Below are 19,255 nucleotides of genomic sequence, written 5' to 3' on the forward strand. Positions count from 1 at the left end.
GGGAAGGGAAGGGAAGGGAAGGGAAGGGAAGGGAAGGGAAGGAAAGGAAAGGAAAGGAAAGGAAAGGAAAGGGGCAAGTACACAGAGAAATTCTGTCTCGAACTTCTCAAAGAACTCAAGGAGGACATGGGCTACCTGGGCTACACAGTGAAGCATTGTAAAGGAGGGAAGCTAGGGCACTAAGGTGCTAGGGAAATGGTCCCATCAGTATGGGCTTGCTACACAAACATAAGGACCTGGGTTGGTTCACAGGACCCATAACACAGTCTTGCATGGTGGCATGCATACATCACTGAGGAGGCAGGGACAGGAAAATCCTTGACTAACTTGTTTTGCCAAATTGGTATGTTCTACGTTCAGTGGAAGACACTGTTTCAAAACTGCAGAGACGATGCAGCAGGTAAAGATGCGCTCTGAGCTTGACCTCTGGAACCCATGTGGCATAAGGAAGCAACCCCTGCACATCAAATTCCGAATTCCACATCTTACATATGCACATATGCCACTCACTCCCCGACACACACAAACAAACGAATGAACAAGGTGAAGGCCCGGAGACAGGCTCAGTAGGTGACATGGGTCAGTAGGTGACAAGGGAATGTGCCACCAATACTGACAACCTAAGTTCCATCCCAAGTGAAAGAGCAGATGCCCTCCAGCTTCTGATCTTCACATGTGTACCATGGTATGTGCATGACCACACATATGCACACACAAATACATAGACAGACAGGCAGGCAGGCAGACAAACAGATAAATGCCCATGTAAAGAATTGGTATTCTGGGGCTGGAGAGATGGCTCAGCGGTTAAAAGCACTGACTACTCTTCCAGAGGTCTTGAGTTCAATTCCTGGCAACCACATGGTGGCACACAGCCATCTGTAATGGGATCCGATGCCCTCTCCTTCTGTGTCTGAAGACAGTGACAGTGTACCCACATACATGAAATAAATACAGCTGAAGCGAGCAGGGAAGAAGTGAGCTAGCAAGCAGGTCGGAGCAAGTGGAGTCAGGGGGGAAAAATAGGTATTCCATGCTGGGGAGTGGTGCCTTTAATCCCAGCACTCAGGAGGCACAAGGCAGGCAGATCACTGTGAGTTTGAGGACAACAAATCAAGTCCAGGACAGTCAAGGCTGTTACACTGAGAAACCCTATCTTAAAAACAAAACAAAACAGAACAAAACAACAATAACAAAATGGTATTCTGCACTTTGGCTTTGTTTTGGGGCTGTCCATGGTGTCAATATTCTTTTTTTCTTTTCTCTCTCTTATCTTTTTGAGTCTTGCTAGGTAGCCTTGGTTGATCTGAAACTCACTGCCTAGATTAAGCTGGCCTCAAACTCAGAGATCTGCCTGCCTCTGCCTCGAAAATTCCTACCACCACCATCCCACCCTGCTCCTTCTCCACAACCCACTGATGTCAATGTTCTTTGTTGTTGTTGTTGTTGTTTTTGGTTTTTTTGTTTTTGATTTTTCGAGACAGGGTTTCTGTGTGTAGCCCTGGCTGTCCTGAGGCTCACTTTGTAGAGCAGGCTGGCCTCAAACTCAGAAATCCGCCTGCCTCTGCCTCCCAAGTGCTGGGATTAAAGGCGTGCGCCACCACGCCCGGCTGATGTCAATGTTCTTAATTGGCATCAGACTAAACTGTGAAAATAGAATCTTATGAAGAAAAACAATGGACATGGTGTCACAGTGTTTGGTCGGGTCTAATAGGAGTGTATGCTGAATTTTCCTGGGGCTTTAGGACAATTCAAATGAGCAGTATGTGGAATGGCGGGGTTTCACAGCTACTTTTGAAATGATGCAACCCACACCACATTAAATAAATTGAAAACAAGTGCGCTCATCATCTGAGTGGGATGTCAATAATAACAGCAATAGGTCTGAGAAGGAAACTGCACAAAGGAAATAAGGACTGAAGACAAAGCCTCGCCTTAGAGCACTTGCCTAACATGCCCAAGGCCGTGGCGGCAAACTCCAGACCACAAAAGCCCCAACCCAAACATAAAAGCTTCAGAAACCATGTCAGGATCGAGAACTGGGAAGGTGCCTTAATGCTAACTCCTATTCCCTCTTCAGCATCTCCTCCAGGAGGCTTCCTCGTCGCTCCTCACCCTCCATGCGCCTCCAAGCTCTTCTCCCCAGCTCTTAGCCCCATCTCATTACCAATCCTGACTCCTGTGTGTCTTCCCCAGGCTCCTTTTCTATCCTGGCTTCTCCCTTTGTGTTTACCACCCCCTCCACGGACTCCTGTAACGCCCACTCTGCTTCCCCCAAACGCCCCTTCTTCCTCCGCCTCTTCAGGCTCCTCCTCTCAATCCTCATCCTCTCCTCCCTAGCTCTTTCTTCTCCCGCTCCTTCCCAGCTCCTCCATTTCTCTCATGCTCCTCACTCCAGAGCCTCTCCATCTCCTAGATTCTTCCCCCACTACACACTCCCAAATTTCTCGGAATCCTCCTCTCTCTCCACTCTCTCCTTATCCTGGATCTCGCTCTCTTGCCACTTTCTCCGGCTCCTCCTCTCTTCCAGCTCCTCCCCTCTCCCTTTTCTCTCGAGCTCCTCCTCCCCCTCTTCTCTCCGCCCCCTAACCTAAGTTCTCTCCAAGCTCCCCCTCCCCCGCCAGTCTTTCCCCTTTCCTTCCCCACCCCTCTCTGGACGCTCCTCCTCTCCCTCTGGGTCTTTGGCCCTGCCCACAGAATGATCGATGGGTCCGTCCGCAGGCGGGTCCTCGGCGCTCGGCTCGCCACGCCTGCGACGCTGCCATGGAGACGTAGCCGCGGCCTCCTGGCTCTACCCGGGACCTGGATCCCTTGCGTCAGCAGGCCCACGCGTGTCCGCGAGCGCCGGTGGCAAGGGCTGCTTCGCTGGAGCATCCGGGCAAGCGGTGACTTTGCTGGCCGCTGGGGCGTAGGGCTCGCATCCTTCCTCCTTCCAGTAGCTCTCTGCTCCTTAGCTGAGGACCGCTTGCTTCTCTCACCAGCGGAGAGGAGACCCTGGGACCACCAACCGTCTGTGGGTTATTAAGGGACCTGCGAATGTCCATCTTTCCGCTCAGCTCAGCTAGCTGCATCCGTGAGTAGCCTCGCTGAACTCTCCGGCCCATAGCGGCTGCTTCTGGTGGTGAGGCCCATGCTGGGCCTGTCCCCGACTCCCTTCCCCTCCCAACGATTTCTTCCCTTTGCAGTGTCACCCTTGGTAAGAGTGGAAGACTGGCTAGAAGAAAGGACCTGAACCAACGCTTAGTCCACATCCCCATTGTGTTTTGAGTGGTGTGGACAGGCCAGCCCCTGCTGCAGACACTCTGGATATCTCTCTGAGCCCAGCAGTATTGCAGAGGCAGTGGACACCTGACAGGCTTCCCAGGAGTGGTGTGGAGTCACCGTCAACACTAGAGCACTTTGTCTGGAATGGCTCTCACGTGGCTTCTGAATGGTCGGAGATGTGTCTTGGATTCTCCTGCCCTCCGGAGGATCTTGCCTGTGGAAGGTCTAAGTTACCTACTTTCACTATTAAGTTGAACAAGGACTCCCAAACCCAACAGCCATCAAGGTTGTTGGCCAACTAGTTAACAAAGCAAAGCAGCCAGCTGTTCCTGGCCTGGGAGGAAAGCCAGGTGTGCAGGACCCTGGGCCTGTGGGATGAGTGGGCGAGTCCCGCTGGCAGAGAAGGCCCTGTCAGAATCCTATGCCCGCCTCCGGTACAGGGATACGTCCTTGCTCATTTGGCAACAACAGCAGCAGAAGTTGGAGTCTGTACCACCCAGTACATACCTGAGCAGAAGCCGCAGTATGTGGTACTCCCAGTATGGAAATGAGGCCATCTTAGTTCGAGACAAAAACCAGCTTGGGGTTTCTAGGGACACTGGCCAGTCTAAGTTTTGCTCAATCATGTAATTCCAGGGAGAAGACCCTTGATGGCCATGAAGATCAAGCCGTGATATAAAAACCCAACACCCAAGAATGTCATCCAACGCTTTATTAGTGGTACAACAGGTACCTAGATGTTCCTCTCACTGCCCAAGCCCAGGAAATGCTTCCAAACAAAAGGGAAGCAAGAGAGACCCCCCCCCCCCCGCTATGAGCTGCTGCCTGATATAGGTTCAGGTCCAGGGTAAGGAGGGACTCTTCTTGCAGGGTCCCGGATCAGTCAGCTCCCTTTAGTGACATGTGCTGGTAGTGACATTACTGCACTGTGACAGCATCCACACTAGCCACCAGATGTGGCCTCTTATGTAGGTGTGTCCTTAAGCAAAATGTACCCCGAAGTGATTCCAAGACTAATCAAGTGTGGGGAAAGTGGGCTCTGATGGTGATGAATTGATCCTCTTCTGCCAGGTTGCAAAGGCACTCATTTAGAGGCTAGCACTGTCCGCCCACCCCGTGGCTATGCAACCGTGGGGATGCGTTTTGTCAAAACTGAGCTTTCTAAATAAACATCTTAAAGGCTCTTCCTTCCCTTTCTCGTTCTCCTTGTGTAAAAGTTTACTCGGCTTTCTAAAATAACAGTAACGGTGACGTGGTTGCTGAGAGCCGCCATCCAAGGGTTTTCATGTCTCCTCACTCTGTGCTGTCAAACTGCTCCAGAGGCACCAACCCTCCCGTGCACCTTGCTCTGTCCACTCATCAGGCAGATGACACCTGACTTGTAACATATGCAAAAGTCATGTCTCATCCATAGCTTGGGTTCACTGGGCTCTCTCTCCTTGCAGATGTACACATTTGTGCTACAACTATCAGGATATGGTGCATCCCTCAAACATTTTGTCCAGCCTGACTAGCTGGAGCCTCCTGAGGAGCCTAGGTCCTTTGGCTCAGTCCCGCGAGAAATCGAGGGAATGGGTTAGACTTTTATAATATATTCCTGTAAATGTAGAGGAAGCTCATCATACAGTATGGGTTGGTTGGCCTGACCTGGGGGCCTAACACTTGGAAACTGTTCCAAGTTTCAGTTCAATTGAAGTGCCGCAAGCAAGCTTCGTGTGTATCTGGAATTCCCACTACCTGCTCACACATTATCCTAACCCAAGGCCGTCTGTCTGAATCAGACACTGCACATTAATTTGGAGGCAGATCACAGACTGTGTTAAGACTGTGAGCACTTGGGCCTGTCTTCAGGTGGGTAGCAGATATGGGCAGCACACAGCAGTGACGCTCCATGTAGGACACTGGGAAGCCACTAAGCTGCTTACACTGCAGAGGATGCCATCTGTGCTAGGAGGCCAGGCCAATGCCAAAAGACATAGTCTGATGAGAAGGGTTAGTGTCAGGAAGAGTGCCAAGGTAGCCTGATCCACTCTGGATGGGACGGCCATTCCCTAGAGCCCAGTGACCCTCCTCTCCAGGCTTCTCATTCCTCCTTCACTGTGCCTAAGCCACACCACGGCCAACTTATAGTAGTGAGCAGTATAGGGCTCTTTATATGTTCTAACACATTTCCACTGAGCCCACTACACTTGGAAGCCTATCCCACAAGTAACCTGTCAGCTGACTGTAGCAAGGAACAGGTGGTATGGACATAGTGAGACCTCAGGAGAGGCATGACCTCACTTAGGACGGCAGGCAGTCTAAATGAGGACTGCTAAGGACTCCCGTACCCCAGCACCATGACAGGACAGCAGTTGCTCAAGCGCTTTGTGTGTTCGTGTGTACCGTGTAGTGGGCTGGCCTTAAAGAACTCACAGCAGTCCTACTGAGAACTATTAAGAGGTGAAGTGTAAAAAAAAAAAAAAAAAAAAAAAAAAAGAGGTGAAGTGTAAGGATCTCGCCATGTGCCCTTACAAAGAGGCACTGCAGCAAAGAGCACCACACAGACACAATCTTCTTTCCCTTTTTATTATGAAAACAAAACAAACACCCTAGGAGAAAGGTTCATGATTACCAGAGACACCAGAGTACTTCCTACCGCTTTTTTACTCTGTGGTGTTGAGGCCGGCATTGCAAAAAACAAGCTAAACTACTTACAATGGACTCATTTTCAGTAACTGACATTTACAGGAATATACTAGAAACGGCACTAAAAAGTTTAAGAAAAGTTACGGTAAACTTGCATGCACATCATACAGAAAAGAAAAGTTTTAAATATATATATATAGATATAGATATATATATAAAAAAGGAAAGCTTCTGGAAGTGTTATGCCAGGAGCAGGGACAGTGATGAACAGGACAAAGCTTTAACAGTGGGCTTGCATTTCCCAAGTGACTGTAAAGCCATGACAGCTGCAGAAGGACAAAACCCAGAAAACCACACAAGAAAATGTCTCCAGTCTGTAAGCAAGCTGAGCTACTCAGCCTGTGGAGGTCTGAACCCCGAGCACTCTGCCAAGTGCCCACCCCAGCCCGGCATGTGACCTCTAGGAAGCCTGCAGACAGCTGCCCTCCACCTCTGCACAGGACAGTCTAAGTCCCTGTATGTAACTCACAGAAGGGGATGGCAGTTGTGGGGACCGGGGTCCTCCAAAACTCTGAAGACAAAACAATTTAAGTCTGGACAAAAAGAAAAAAAAAAAGTTAAAAGCACCAATGACCAAGGCTGTTTAGTAGGGACCACAGCCACAGGAATGCCAGACCTCCACCCCATGCCCAGCTCTGTACCACCACCCTGCTGCAGGGACATCACCTCAGAGCCAGAATCTGCTTGCCTAGCAGCTCACAGGGGCAATCACTCTACATGTGCCCAGGCACTGTGTGTGCCCTGCCTAGGCACACCAGCTAAGCTGTCATGGTAGGCCACCACTGAGACCCATGTGAAGGAAGGTCTGTCAGTTTACTCTTGTTTATTTCTTACAGTCACAGCTTAAATATTCTATTAAAGATCTGTTTAAAAAATACCTTTGAAAAACAAGGGTAACCTTAAAAAAAATGGAACCTTAAAATCCACTTATATCTTTATTATAAACAAAACTGGCTTACAAGTTTAACTGGCTGATAACTCACCAGGCGTCTAGATATGCCAGCCAGCCAGCCAGCCACTTCCCAAGCTTGACACCCACTGCCTGTGCACATGGAGGGCTGGTGGGATGGACTTTAGAAACTTTAAATATCTCCCATGTAGGGATGGTGGGGACGAGTCCTTGGCTATGCCTAGAAGCAATGGAAGAAACCGCAAGAACCATCCCCACCCGAAGTAAAACCACACAACACAAGGCCCTGCACTCGGCAGCTCTCGGGTGGGGGTCAGGAGAACCAGTCTCTTCTGGGGCTAACTGGAAATTCTTGAACAGGGACCCGTGTCAAAAGCAGAAAGGTCAAGGCGAGCCTCTGCACACTGCAGTGGCAAGTGCTTCCAGGCCTGGGAGATTGGCCAGTGCGCTCCTGGCTGAGGCCCCAACGCTCAGAGATAATCCAGGCTGAGCCTGCATTCCAAAGCCATTCGGCAGCCCCCAAAACAACAAACTGAACAGGACCTTCCGTTAAACTCTGTATATTATTCCTTTTTACAATAGAAAATTAAATGTCAAGACCTAGGCCTGATATACATGACTTTTCTCTCAGCTTACATACAAAAAAGCTTGTGTTGAAGAACCGAGGTTCCTCCGTTGATGTCTTTTAAAAGACCAGAAGTTAGTAAGAAAAAACTGAACAGATAATATAAGACGAAGATGTGCTGCAGCTGAAGGGTGTCTACGCTTGCAGAGTCCCCACATTTCATTAAAACAAACAACAACAACAAAAAAAATCAGCCACTGAGCCCAGAGAAGCCAGCCGTGATGAGCACCAGCACCAGGGGCACACCGCCATGGGCCTGTCTCCTTGTCGCAGAGAACAGCATCCTCTCAATGCACTTATTTACGGGTTTTTCTCTTCTTTTTTTTCTTTTTTCTTTTTTAAAAAATGACCAATGATGTTAATAAATAAAGTATTTATATATACATAAAACTGGGGTGGTGGTTCAGAGTGTTAGGCGGTGGCAGCCGGGCAGCACTAGCAAAGTGGGGATGCTGGGCTGGACTTCTGTAGAAAATGGATGAACTTACAAAAAAGTTTTTTTTAATCTTTTTTTTGTTTGTTTTTATTCCCTTAAGTTGAGGTAAAAGTTTCGGTGTCCCAAAATCTGCACACTGCACACACAGTCAAAGGACCAGGAAACTCAGCACCCCTCTTCCTCCACACCCAACCCAGAGATGTAAGGCTCTGGTCTGCAGCTCCCAGGACCCTCCACTAGGGCCCAGGCTGGTTCCCATGGGCTGAGACATCTGTCCAGCCCCTGCGGAGAGAAGTAACCTGCTTGTTAGTGTTCTAACAGCTTTCAAACGAGGAACCCATTCCAGAGAAACACCCTTGCAAGGCTTCCTTCAAGTTACTAAGGGAGAGGCTGGGCCTGAGGAGGGATTGGGCAGGTCCAGCCACGCCTCCAGCCCACCGTGTCTATGGCCATCAGGTTAGCATCCCAGGCGCAGTCTCCAAACAACTAAACGGAGCTGCAAAGGCATTTCCCCCGCGGAGCGCGGCCCTCTCGTGGGTCTGGTGCATGTGTGAGGCTCTCCGCCCTACTAGAGCACAGCTGGAAGAGATCATTAACACTGAAGTAAAAGAAAACCTGCACACCATGGAACGAAAGTATATTAACCATAGGAGGGGACACTGCGCTGGCGTGCACCACGTCCATCTGTCCAGCTCTGTCCCAGTCTGAGTTCATTCTGAGTCACTGCTGTCGGAGCTCGACCCACTGGAGCTGCTGCTCGCAGACTCAGAGGAGCTGCTACTGCTGAGCCTTGACGGGCCTCCTGAGGGAGCTGAGCTGGACTTCTCTGCAATGACACAGGAGGGGAGACCCTTGCTGAGCAGTGTACCACACTGTCACAGGTCACCTGTCTGGGTACAAGGCTGCACTAAGACACTTGTCTAGGTAGGATCCCCACTGACCACTGGTCTCAGACTCTGACCAGCACCTATACATCCTGCTGCTCTAGAGCATCTCTGAAGCCAAAGGAAAAGGAAGGGACAAAATACCTACTCACCCAAATCTAAGGCCTAGCAAACCCAATGCAGAAGCCCTGGACTGGAGACAGTGCTTGCTCACTGTACCCATTTAACATGCTGGGTTAGAAAGCCAGAAACCCGCCACTTTCTACAAGCTGGTGACCCATGCTTAGGAGTGAGCAGGCCCTCAGCATCAAGACCAACCCCAAGGAGGTCTTTCCAAGAGCCCAACTGCATAGACCTTTAGAAGGTTACACACACACACACACACATACACTCTCACACACCCCTACCTGCAACCACCCCAACGCCCAAAGATGACCCTGCTGCTAAAGGCTAGGAGGTGTTAGGAGGTTGACATGTTCTCCTGCCCACAATGATTACCTTTCTTAGTGGGTTTTTTGCTGTTCAGTTGTCCACTGACATCCTGCAGTCGCTTCTCCAGCTCCTTTTTCTTCTCCTGAGCTAGCTCCTCTTTCGATTTGGCTGCCTGCTTCTTCCCGCTTGTTGCTGTGGAGTGAGTGAGTGGTGAAACATAAATCCCACACACCAGTGCATGCACCACCACCAGCCTTGCTGCAGGATCATGTATCTCTGACACGGGAGCTGGAGCAGGAAATGGCAGGGTGACTTGGAACCACCACTGCCACACCACATCTACCGAGTGCTCCCGAATAGCCTCATCAATCCTCCTCCCTGGCTCCTCCTGCCTGAGCCTCACAGACTGCCATGGTCTAGGAAAGAGTTCAGCTTTCACTCCCTGGCCCCTGGATCACCCTCCTCCTCAAGCTTGTTTTTCCAGAGTGATCAAGGACCAAATACTCCCCACTCATGCCACACATAGGTTGGCATGAGCCTAAATAGTGAGGGGCTGCCTTCCTCCCAGCTTCTAGCACCCACAGACCCAGGTAGTGGCTGGTCCCTGTCTGCTGAAACTATCAAATTCAGGGTGCACTTTAGCTAGGGTCAGGATCCATCCTGTGGAGATTCTATACATGTCAATCAGTGAAGGGAATGGGACTCTTCCGTATAGCCAAAGTCCCAGAAGGAGCCTTAGGAAAGGGGTGTGAGAAGGGCCCTACCTGGACGTGAATGAATGAATGGGCTGGGCCAACCCCACATCCTATTTCTCACGACAGGCCAGTTGGGGCCCAATACGAATCTTCCCTACCAGAGAACAGGGAAGAGGATGTGACAGCACGACGCACTGGCTGAGCACAGCTGTCCTTGGGGCCTGTGGTGGGCAGGCAGGCTCAAACACCAAGGCAGCTGTGGGCCCAGTGCCTGCTCTCAGGGGCTGCAGAGCTTACCAGAACCATGCTCTCCCAGACAACTTACACAATGGTTTCCTCTGCTTTTTTTGTAAACAAGACTTGACATATCTCTCCAGTTCCCGCAGCGTGGTTGGCTTCAGGGTCTCAAAGTCAATCTCAATCTCGTCTGGGTTTGAGTCCCGAAGAGAGGGCTCCCGAGACTGAATGATGTGCACCACACGTCCTAGCTTCTCGCCAGGCAGCCGGTTGATGTCCAGGCTAAGTTGCCGCTTTTCATCATAACTCATGGGCAGGCCCTCCTCCTCTTCCTCTGAGTCATAGGATGCAGACGCCTGCTTGCCGCCCTTCTTGAGCTGTCTGAGGCAGAAGACGGAGCCACGTGGTGTTGAGTCTCAGTTACCTATCCCACAACCTTTCTTTTCTCCCTTTCACCCTTTACCTTCACTAAAGACTGTTCTCTCCCCTAGAGGTTTCCTAAGGTTCCTCAGGAACGAGAGCTGGGCAAACTGTCTGAGGATGTCTAGTTTGCCTGCCAGAGACAGGCAAGACCCTATTTCGGGGTCACAATAGCTGCTTCCTGGCCCAGGGTTCAGTCAGGAACTACTTACCACCTCTCAAACCTAATAGGTCAAAACCAGATCTTTACAGTCATACTATTTAAAATTTGAAAAGGAAGAGAAAAGGCCAGGGAAAGAGAGTGTGATGACATGGTCGATGCAGTCCAAGTGTGTCAGTCACTGAGTGTGAGTGGCTGATGGAAAAGGAAGAGATGGTCACATGAGAAACAAGACCTTCAGTGATAAAGTTACCAAGCTGGTAAAACACACCATGCAAACTCTACAGGCAAGATGGCAGTAAAACCCTGTCTCTGAGATGGTAGGGAAAGCCAAACATGGCTATACTGTATTTTTACAAAGAAGGCGACAGGGTTGGTGAGACAGCTTGGTGGATGAAGGCTTGTAAATCCTAGTTCAATCCCCAGTATATACATGCTGCAATGGGAGAATCCTCTCTTGTAGACTGTCCTCTGACCTCCACATATACACTGTGGTGTGTACACACACACACACACACACACACACACACACACACACAAAGATTTTCTTCTTTTTCTTTTTTGGTTTTTCGAGACAGGGTTTCCTCTGTGTAGCCCTGGCTGTCCTTGAAAACTCACTCCGTAGACCAGGCTGGCCTCGAACTCAGAAATCCACCTGTCTCTGCCTCCCAAGTGCTGAGATTAAAGGCGTGCGCCACCACTGCCCGGCTAAGATTTTCTAATTATTTATTAAGACAGGTTCTCAATATATAGTCCTGGCTGGCCTGAAATGCACTCTGTAGACCAGGCTGGTCCTGACCTCACGGAGATCGTCTCTGGCTCCTCGGTGCTTGGATTAACAATGTATGACACCGTGCCTATGCAGCACTACAAGTAATTTTAAAGAGTTTAAGGGGGGGGGGGGGGCTGAAGAGATTTGTTCTTACAGAAGATCTGGATCTCAGTGCCCACAGCAGTTTACAACTACCTAAAACTCCAGTTCCAGGGATCTGACATCCTCTGTTGGCTTCTGAGGGGGACACATATTCATGGTACACAGCTATGCATGCAGGCAACACATAAAAATAAATATTTTTTATTATTATTTATTTATTTATGTATGTATTTATTTGGTTTTTTTCGAGACAGGGTTTCTCTGTATAGCCCTGGCTATCCTGGAACTCACTCTGTAGACCAGGCTGGCCTCGAACTCAGAAATCCACCTGCCTCTGCCTCTCAAGTGCTGGGATTAAAGGTGTGCGCCACCACGCCTGGCAAAAATAAATATTTTTTAAAAAACTTTTTAAAGCAGGTCCAGGTGTGGTGGTGCACACCTTGATCCCAGCACTCAGGAGGCAGAGACAGGTAGATCTGTGTTTGAGGCCAGCCTGTGAGCAGTGAGCTCCAGGACAAAGAAGCCCTGTCCCAAACAAAACAAAACAAACACCAAAACGGACAACAGGGAAGGCTTCCTTCCGGTCAAGGACTGTTATCTAGAAGAGATTGGATCCTGACAAAGAGTCTGACCAGATGTCAGCTGTCTATCTCAGTCCTGCAGATAGATGTACGCATTAAAGCCAGGCCACAGAGCGTAGAGTGGAGGAGTCTCCCAACACACTCAACTGCCAGGAAATAGAAAAGAGGTGAACAGTCTTCTCGAAAACTGTCCCTAGGGACTCTGAAATATTATACAGTACCATTCAGGGGATCAGCATTATACAGATTCCAAGTCCACACAAAGTATGAAAAAATGCTGGCTTCTATATCCTTTCCAAGGGAGAGAGCAAGAAGGAGGAAAGGCCCACCCTGCATGGTTCCAGGGCTGCACACACTGTTCCCCTGAACCTAGGCACTCAAGCCTTCCCAGCCCATTCCCAAGCAGCCCTCTAAGCCATCAGCCTCACTGCTGCCACATCCTGCAGCACCACTGTTCCAAGGCTTTGCTTCCATGACCTCTGCCCAAGAACTTGTCCTCCACAATGGCCACAACATGACCCCTTCCTCTGAGGATGCCTTACCAAAGCAGGGCACTCGGCAGTCTTCACACATCCTCTCAGTTTTCCCCCCAGTAGTATCAACTCCACCCAAGGAAGCCGTCTGCAAGCCTCCCCTAAGTCCCGTACCCAGCACCCACTGCCCTCCCGCTCGCGAGCCGACAGCAGCCGCCGCTCCCACCTAGCTACAGAGAACCCTCTTCGTCCCCAAAGCCCCAGCCCAGCTGCCATGGAGCCAAGGCTCCGTGTCCCAGACCTGGCAGGCCTTGTGCCCTTAGGAGGTCTGAGGGCCTGAGGTGACCACCCACCTGCTGGCTGCAGTCGTGCTGTTGGCCTTCCTGGTGGGAGCCTTCCTCTGCTGGGCCTGCTTGGCTGCTGGGGCTGCCTTGGCCTTCTTCTCCTCCTCGGACTTGGCCTTGTGCTTCTCTTTCTCTTTGTCTTTGTCCTTATCTTTCTTCTTCTTTTCCTTTTCCTTCTTCTCCTTCTTCTTCTTTGGTTTGTTCACTGGGGCCTGAGACAAGGCAGCCAGCTGTTCGTGCACGGCCTTCAGCTAGAAAAGAGCAAGCGGCTAAGTGGGTACTCCGGGCAGGGCTGCACCCCTGTGGCTGCCTCACTATGACCCCACTGCCTCTGGAAGCCAGAGAGATGCAGGGAAGCACTTCCCAGCCCACTCTGCCCCTCTCTGTGCCTGCTGGTGAGTCATGTCACCTTCTGAACCTGTTCCCTCACCTATGGGGGACAGGGACCCACCTCCCAGGGTGGTTGCTCATAGGCTGGGCTTGGGGCAGGTGACACAGGAGGAACTTGGTAATAGCGGCTAATACTTTCGTCATTAATGCTTATCTTTCAGATGAGAGGACTAGTGTAAGCACCTGCACAGAGGAGACATTCAACAGCTGATCCTGGAAGGCTCCGCAGCCAGTCTGCGGGATCAAAGTGAGACAATGACAGAGGCTCATCCTCCCGTGGCCCGACCAGCAGCTGGCAAGACAGAGTGCTGCACTCATGTCTCGGGGAGGGGCCACGACCCACCATGTACAGGTAAGCAGGTGGCCTGCGTGGCTCCTGGGTACCTCAGGAAAAGCTCCATAGCCAACAGGGGAAGGTACCATGCAGTGGGAAGGACTCAGCAGCCCTAAGGCCACACACTTCAAGGCCAATTCCCTGCTCCATGACCTCAGTATCCCAGAGTCTGACACGCAGCTCCGTCTGGAGACACTCTACTCTCCGAGCCCTGCCTCCCCCTGGAGCCACCTGCTTACACACACTACTGTCTTGGTGGTTGTGCTCTGACTTCACACCTGGGAAAGTAGTTCATATACTTGGACTGTTCCTCAGAACAGTCAGGTCACCTCATTCTGCACAGCAGGGAGACTGAGGCAGAGGAGGGCATTTGAGGCACAAATTTGAGACAGGCTCTGAGGGGTTCTTGAAGCCTGGAGCACACCCACTGTAGCTGCTACTTAAAAGGCATTTCTGTGGCCTGTGTATGACCCCCAGGCCTTTCTGGAGAGCCCCGCCCCCAGGGACCCAAGAATGACTCAGGCACACAAGTGCTTTCAGCCACCTGTGTGCTCTTGGGTGTCAGACTCCAGCCTCCTCAGACCCAGGAAGGTTCTGTGAGCAACCCCACCAGAGACTACTCCACCAGCACAGACAAGGGCTGCAGCAGGTCAAGGAAAGGAAAAGGGATGGCCGGCCAGGGGTCAGCTCAGGCAGCTAGGCTTGGTGGCCCATACCCAGTGGAAAGCAGCAGAGGTGGTTATCCTCACCTGCTCCTGCAGCTCAGCCAGCCGAGTGGCTCGCTCCTCTTCTGAGTCTGAGCTGCCTGAATCTGAAGAGCTCTCCTCACTACTGCGGCTGCTCTCAGCCCCTTTGCTCACGATGGGGGCTGTGGGAGCGGGCAGCGCAGGCGCCTCCATGGGCTCATCGGGCATCTTGGCAAACCTCATCTCAAACACATCCTGGGGAAAAAGAGGGACATCTCAACACATGCACACCTGCAAGGCAGCCTCTCTAGCATATTAAGATGCACCTCAGTGGCACCACACCACACATGGCTCGGGCTCTGCAAAGGGGCAAGCAATTCCTCAGTGCAGGCCTAAAATGAGGGAGAGAGGCCAGCCAATCACAGAGCTGGCTTTCTAGAGTATAGCACACAGCTCCCTGTGACTAAACCTCCAAGTCTTCTCCAGGAGGCAAAAACAGCCCCACAGCCGGGCAGCCCTGGCTCCTCCAAGAGTGTCCTTCCTTTAGCCCTAAGACCAGCAGGGACCCCAGCCACAGAGTCCTTGGAGCTGGCTCCTATCTCATCTGATCCCATCCCTGGGCTTTGACTGTAGTGACACACCTCACACCAGAGTGCCAACATGGGGAAAGCTACATTCTAGCAAAGCCAAGTTTTAAAAAGCCCCTGGCAGCTGCTGCAGGAGCAATTCCTTGGAAACCCTTGATGAAAACAATTCTACCATGAGTGGAAAGGGATGAGGGGATGTTCCTGTCGTCTGTTCACACACTGGACCTACCCAGACATGTGTGAGCATGTACACACATGCACACCCATCAGGCTGGAGCCCAGCTTCCCAAAGTGCTTACTTTGAGTGTGCACTTAGACTCCTCCCAAGCCTTAGATCCCAAACTAACAAGTCAGAGGTGTGGGCAGCTACTCCCGGCAAGTCACTATGGTGTTGGACTACAGGCCCCAGAGCACAATCCATAAAATTAACAGTGGTGGCTACTCAAAAGCACTGGTATCAAGGCTCCTATGCTTTATGGCTGGGTGGCTAACAATCACCTTCTGGAGGACAGCTGGCCTCCGTTTTCTTTTGTTTTCTGAGACAGCATTTCTCTGTGTAGCCCTACCTTTCCTGGAAGTCACTTCCTAGACCAGGCTGGCCTTGAACTCAGAGACCACCTGTCTCTGCTTGCGTCAAGGCATACACTACCGCCTGGCTGCCAGTCTGGCTCTTAGCAGCACAGTGCCCTCTGACATTGTATGACAATGCCTTTGGAGTCCACAGCACGCAAGTCCACATAGATCAAGTCGGCAGGGCCTGCCCCGGAGAAGCAGGACACAGCCAGCGCTGAGGAGACCTTATGCCGCACAGCGGCTCTCCTTCCCTCGCCGGGGCCACTTTCAAAGGGAGGTGAGAAACACTAGGAGGACCCACAAGTGGGAAAAAAGGTTTGCCCACCAACCCTCATAACCCAAGATGGTTGTTAGGGAACTAAGAAATGCTCATAGAACATTCTGGGTCCCCAAGCCAGGTGTAGTGGGACACCTGTAATACCAAAACTCAGGAAACTGAGATAGCTACAAATTCAAGACTAGCCTAAGTTACAGAACAAGACTCTATTTTAAAGATTTTTTAAAATGTGTATTTTATGTGTGTTTTGCCTGCATGTATATATATGAACCACATGCATGGACTGCTTACAGGCTAGAAGAGCGTCAGATACCCTGGAACTGGAGTTAGAGTAACAAGCGCTCTTAACCATTTAAGCCATCTTTCAGTCTCTCAGATTCAGTTAAAAGCAGCAACAATAACATTTAAAAAACAAAACAAGGGGCTGGTGAGATGGCTCAGTGGGTAAGAGCACCCGACTGCTTTTCCGAAGGGTCAGAGTTCAAATCCCAGCAACCACATGGTGACTCACAACCATCCGTCACAAGATGTGACACCCTCTTCTGGAGTGTCTGAAGACAGCTACAGTGTACTTACATATAATAAATAAATAAATCTTTAAAAAACAAAACAAGACAAGACAAACCCCGAAATACCAAAAACCAAAATAAAAATGTTCAGGTGCTAAAAAACTTCATAATCTTTACCTTTGTCACCAAAAGGAAAGTCTTTTGATAACTTCCTCCAATAAAATCCTGGTGTTCTATACAGCACCTGGTCCTTGGCAGTACACCACATGTACATACAAGTATTCACACCCCCTGGGTGAGACCGTGTGGATCGCTCACACTGGCACTGAAGGCTACACAAGAACACTCTGATCTCTCCTTAAGACAGCCTATGGTTTTTCTCTAAGAGCCGCTGTCATTGTGAACCAACCCAGCTCTGCTTTAACACCTCAGTAGAACGTTCACCCACCAGCCTCACTAGGGTATACCAACCTCAAACGGACAGGCTGTGATAGGACAGCCAGGCATGGGCTTCTGCAGCCACAGAGGCCACTGCCTGCTTCCCACCTTCCCATCCCAGCCTGCACCTTGCCAGTTTACTTATGTATCCTGGAATCTACTCTATGATTAGCAGGATCTCACCGCCACAAAGGTAAAGTGGGCTGTAGAAGCAAGCTGCCTCAGAGGCCTGCCTGCTGGGGATGTTTTGGAGACCTGCATCATGTCCCGGTGTGCTCAGACTGTATCTAAGGGCCTCCATTATGCCCACAGCATAATGAAGCTATTAATCACACACCCAGCCCTGGTTTACCTGGAGCTTCCTGGCCATGGCCACCACTTCGTGGTCTGGAGGGTTGTACTTATAACAATTTGAGAACATTAACCGGATATCAGCAGCGAAGCCCTGTGCATCTGGGTACTCGCGGCTATCCATCTTCCTCTGTAACAAGCAACAAGGTGTGAGCAGACCATGTAGGGGACAAACTTAGATCCTCAGAACATCCCATGGCCACCAAGCCAACTGCCAGTCAGGGCATCTGGCAATTAGCTTAGGGTCCTTAGAGGAGGGAACCCTCGGGGACGGAGTAAGAGGTTCAACAAGAAACATCTAGGCTTCAAGGAGAGAGCCACTGAATGGGAGAAAGATTGGGAGATAAGGTTCACACCAACCCCATCCTCATTTAGAGTTTCCAGTTCCACATGGCGTGTATCGCAGAAGGTTCTGGTGTTGGGAGCTTTAGGGGAATTTTAATCCCAATCTTGGGAAGACCATTCAGTTTACAGAAGACAGCCTTTCCTGGGAGGAATCAGGGCTCTTACCAACCTGCTGCTTATGTCTTAGGCCCAGAGGCCGCTCTGAGCTTGTGCAAGGGTAGAGGGCAGGGCAGGTCTGTGGAGCCAATGCTGACAATCATGGGGACAAAGCCCCTCAAACTCCACTCATCTAGCCCAAGCAGTCCCAGCAGATGCAGGTTGGGCAAGGTCACACAGGCACACAAAGCTGGGCAGGGCAGACCAGTAGGGACTGGGCTGGCATACTTTAACCTGCTTATGAGGGTGTGGGGAGCAGGAAGAGCCAGAGATCTGGGGGCTAAGCACCCACCCCAACCCCTGATTGGATATGTGTTCCTACACAGTGGAGGGATCTCAGTAACAGGCCTGGCCCTTGTGCCCAAAGACACTCATGTCTCAGCAGATGGCTGCTTGGAGAAACGCCTCCTGGAACTGGTGTGATACGGATCTGGACAACTCCTGGAACTAACATGATACATGCTGGGACAATCTCTCCTTAAGCTTTATCATTAAAAGCTATACTGTACTGGGTGCTGGAAAGCTGGTTAAGTGTTAAAGAGCAATTGTTACTCTTGCAGAAGAGCTGGGTTCAGTTCCCATCACCCACATGGCCACTATCTATAACTCCAGTTCCAGGGTATCTATCCAACACCGTCTAACCTCGGTGGGTACCAGACATGCACATGGTGCACATACACACACGCAGGCCAACACTCATATACACAAATCTAAAACAAAAATTACATCCATAACATATTCAGTACTTCCTCCTTTACTGTATAGCCTTTCTTAGTCTTTCTGTCTTTAGACTTGGACTCTTCTGCTAAAGTCTTTTCCCAGGCTGTGCCAGTCGGGCTCAGCCACGCAAGCAGCAGCTGGGTAAGCACATAGCCTCCCCGTAAGCCAGAACAAAGCAGATGGCGACTTCCCAGTGAACCGAACTCCCAAAGGTACCTCATCTTGGACAAATGAGAGGGCGACCAAACAGAATTACTCTGTCCCAGTACAGCCAAAACACTGGAACCCCCAGCAAAGTTCCAGAACTCCATGCAACTGCACAGCAGTGGCCAGGCAGAGTAAACCGAGGCCTCCAGCAGCTCTGGGACAACGTGGTTCCTTCCCAGGGCCCTTTTCCTCACCCCAGCCCTGCTGGACAGGCCCAATTGCTTACTTCATTTTTTACTCAAATGAGCACAGGCATAAACACTTTCTTACGTGGCTAGGCCTACCTGTCCCCGATACTCACTACTATCTAGGACAAAAGGCTTCAACTGGGAGATTTTGCTTCAGGCGCCATGATGCTTCAGCAGAAGCCACTGCCTTTGAAAGGATGCCTGGATGAAACAAGCAACTGCCTGGAAGTCAGCAGAGCTTCCTTTAGGAAGAGCCAAGCCCAGCTGTATTATCATCTCCCAGGGTCTCCTCACAAACTCAAGTCCACCCTCACGCCTGCCAAGATCTGACCTGGCTGGACACCACAAAAACCAGAACAAGACAGAGACTCTAGGAAACGCCGGTGTGGGGATGGCACAGCTGAGCTTGTGGCCTCTGTTCTTTGTGTGTGTCCCCCCCCCCCTTCTCTCTCTCTCTCTCTCTCTCTCTCT

General features: G+C 50.7%; 2 protein-coding genes across 4 annotated transcripts in view; one reads left to right on the forward strand and one right to left on the reverse strand.

The window, feature by feature from the left end:
* Nucleotides 1–2,704: 2,704 nt before the first annotated feature.
* Nucleotides 2,705–4,448, forward strand: Brd3os (BRD3 opposite strand). The gene is made up of 2 exons (XM_029536601.1): nt 2,705–3,073; nt 3,186–4,448. Exon 2 carries the CDS (start codon nt 3,640–3,642, stop codon nt 3,892–3,894), a length of 255 nt encoding a protein of 84 aa, XP_029392461.1. The 5' UTR covers nt 2,705–3,073; nt 3,186–3,639; the 3' UTR covers nt 3,895–4,448.
* A 1,457-nt stretch (nt 4,449–5,905) lies between these two features.
* The window catches only part of Brd3 (bromodomain containing 3), a 30,558-nt gene continuing 17,208 nt past the window's right edge, over nt 5,906–19,255 (reverse strand). For 2 of the 3 annotated variants that reach the window (XM_021192423.2, XM_029536187.1), the window contains exons 7-12: nt 17,170–17,298; nt 14,497–14,688; nt 13,033–13,274; nt 10,260–10,552; nt 9,306–9,431; nt 5,906–8,749 (exon numbers count right to left, since the gene is read on the reverse strand). In XM_021192423.2, the coding sequence (XP_021048082.1) occupies nt 8,634–8,749; nt 9,306–9,431; nt 10,260–10,552; nt 13,033–13,274; nt 14,497–14,688; nt 17,170–17,298 (1,098 nt within the window). In that variant the 3' untranslated portion in view covers nt 5,906–8,633. Of the gene's footprint in view, nt 8,750–9,305; nt 9,432–10,259; nt 10,553–13,032; nt 13,275–13,596; nt 13,648–14,496; nt 14,689–17,169; nt 17,299–19,255 lie in introns of all 3 variants that reach the window. The other variant, XM_021192422.2, reaches the window with a different exon arrangement.

Source organism: Mus pahari, chromosome 3 (assembly GCF_900095145.1).
Source record: "Mus pahari chromosome 3, PAHARI_EIJ_v1.1, whole genome shotgun sequence".
NCBI lineage: Eukaryota > Metazoa > Chordata > Mammalia > Rodentia > Muridae > Mus > Mus pahari.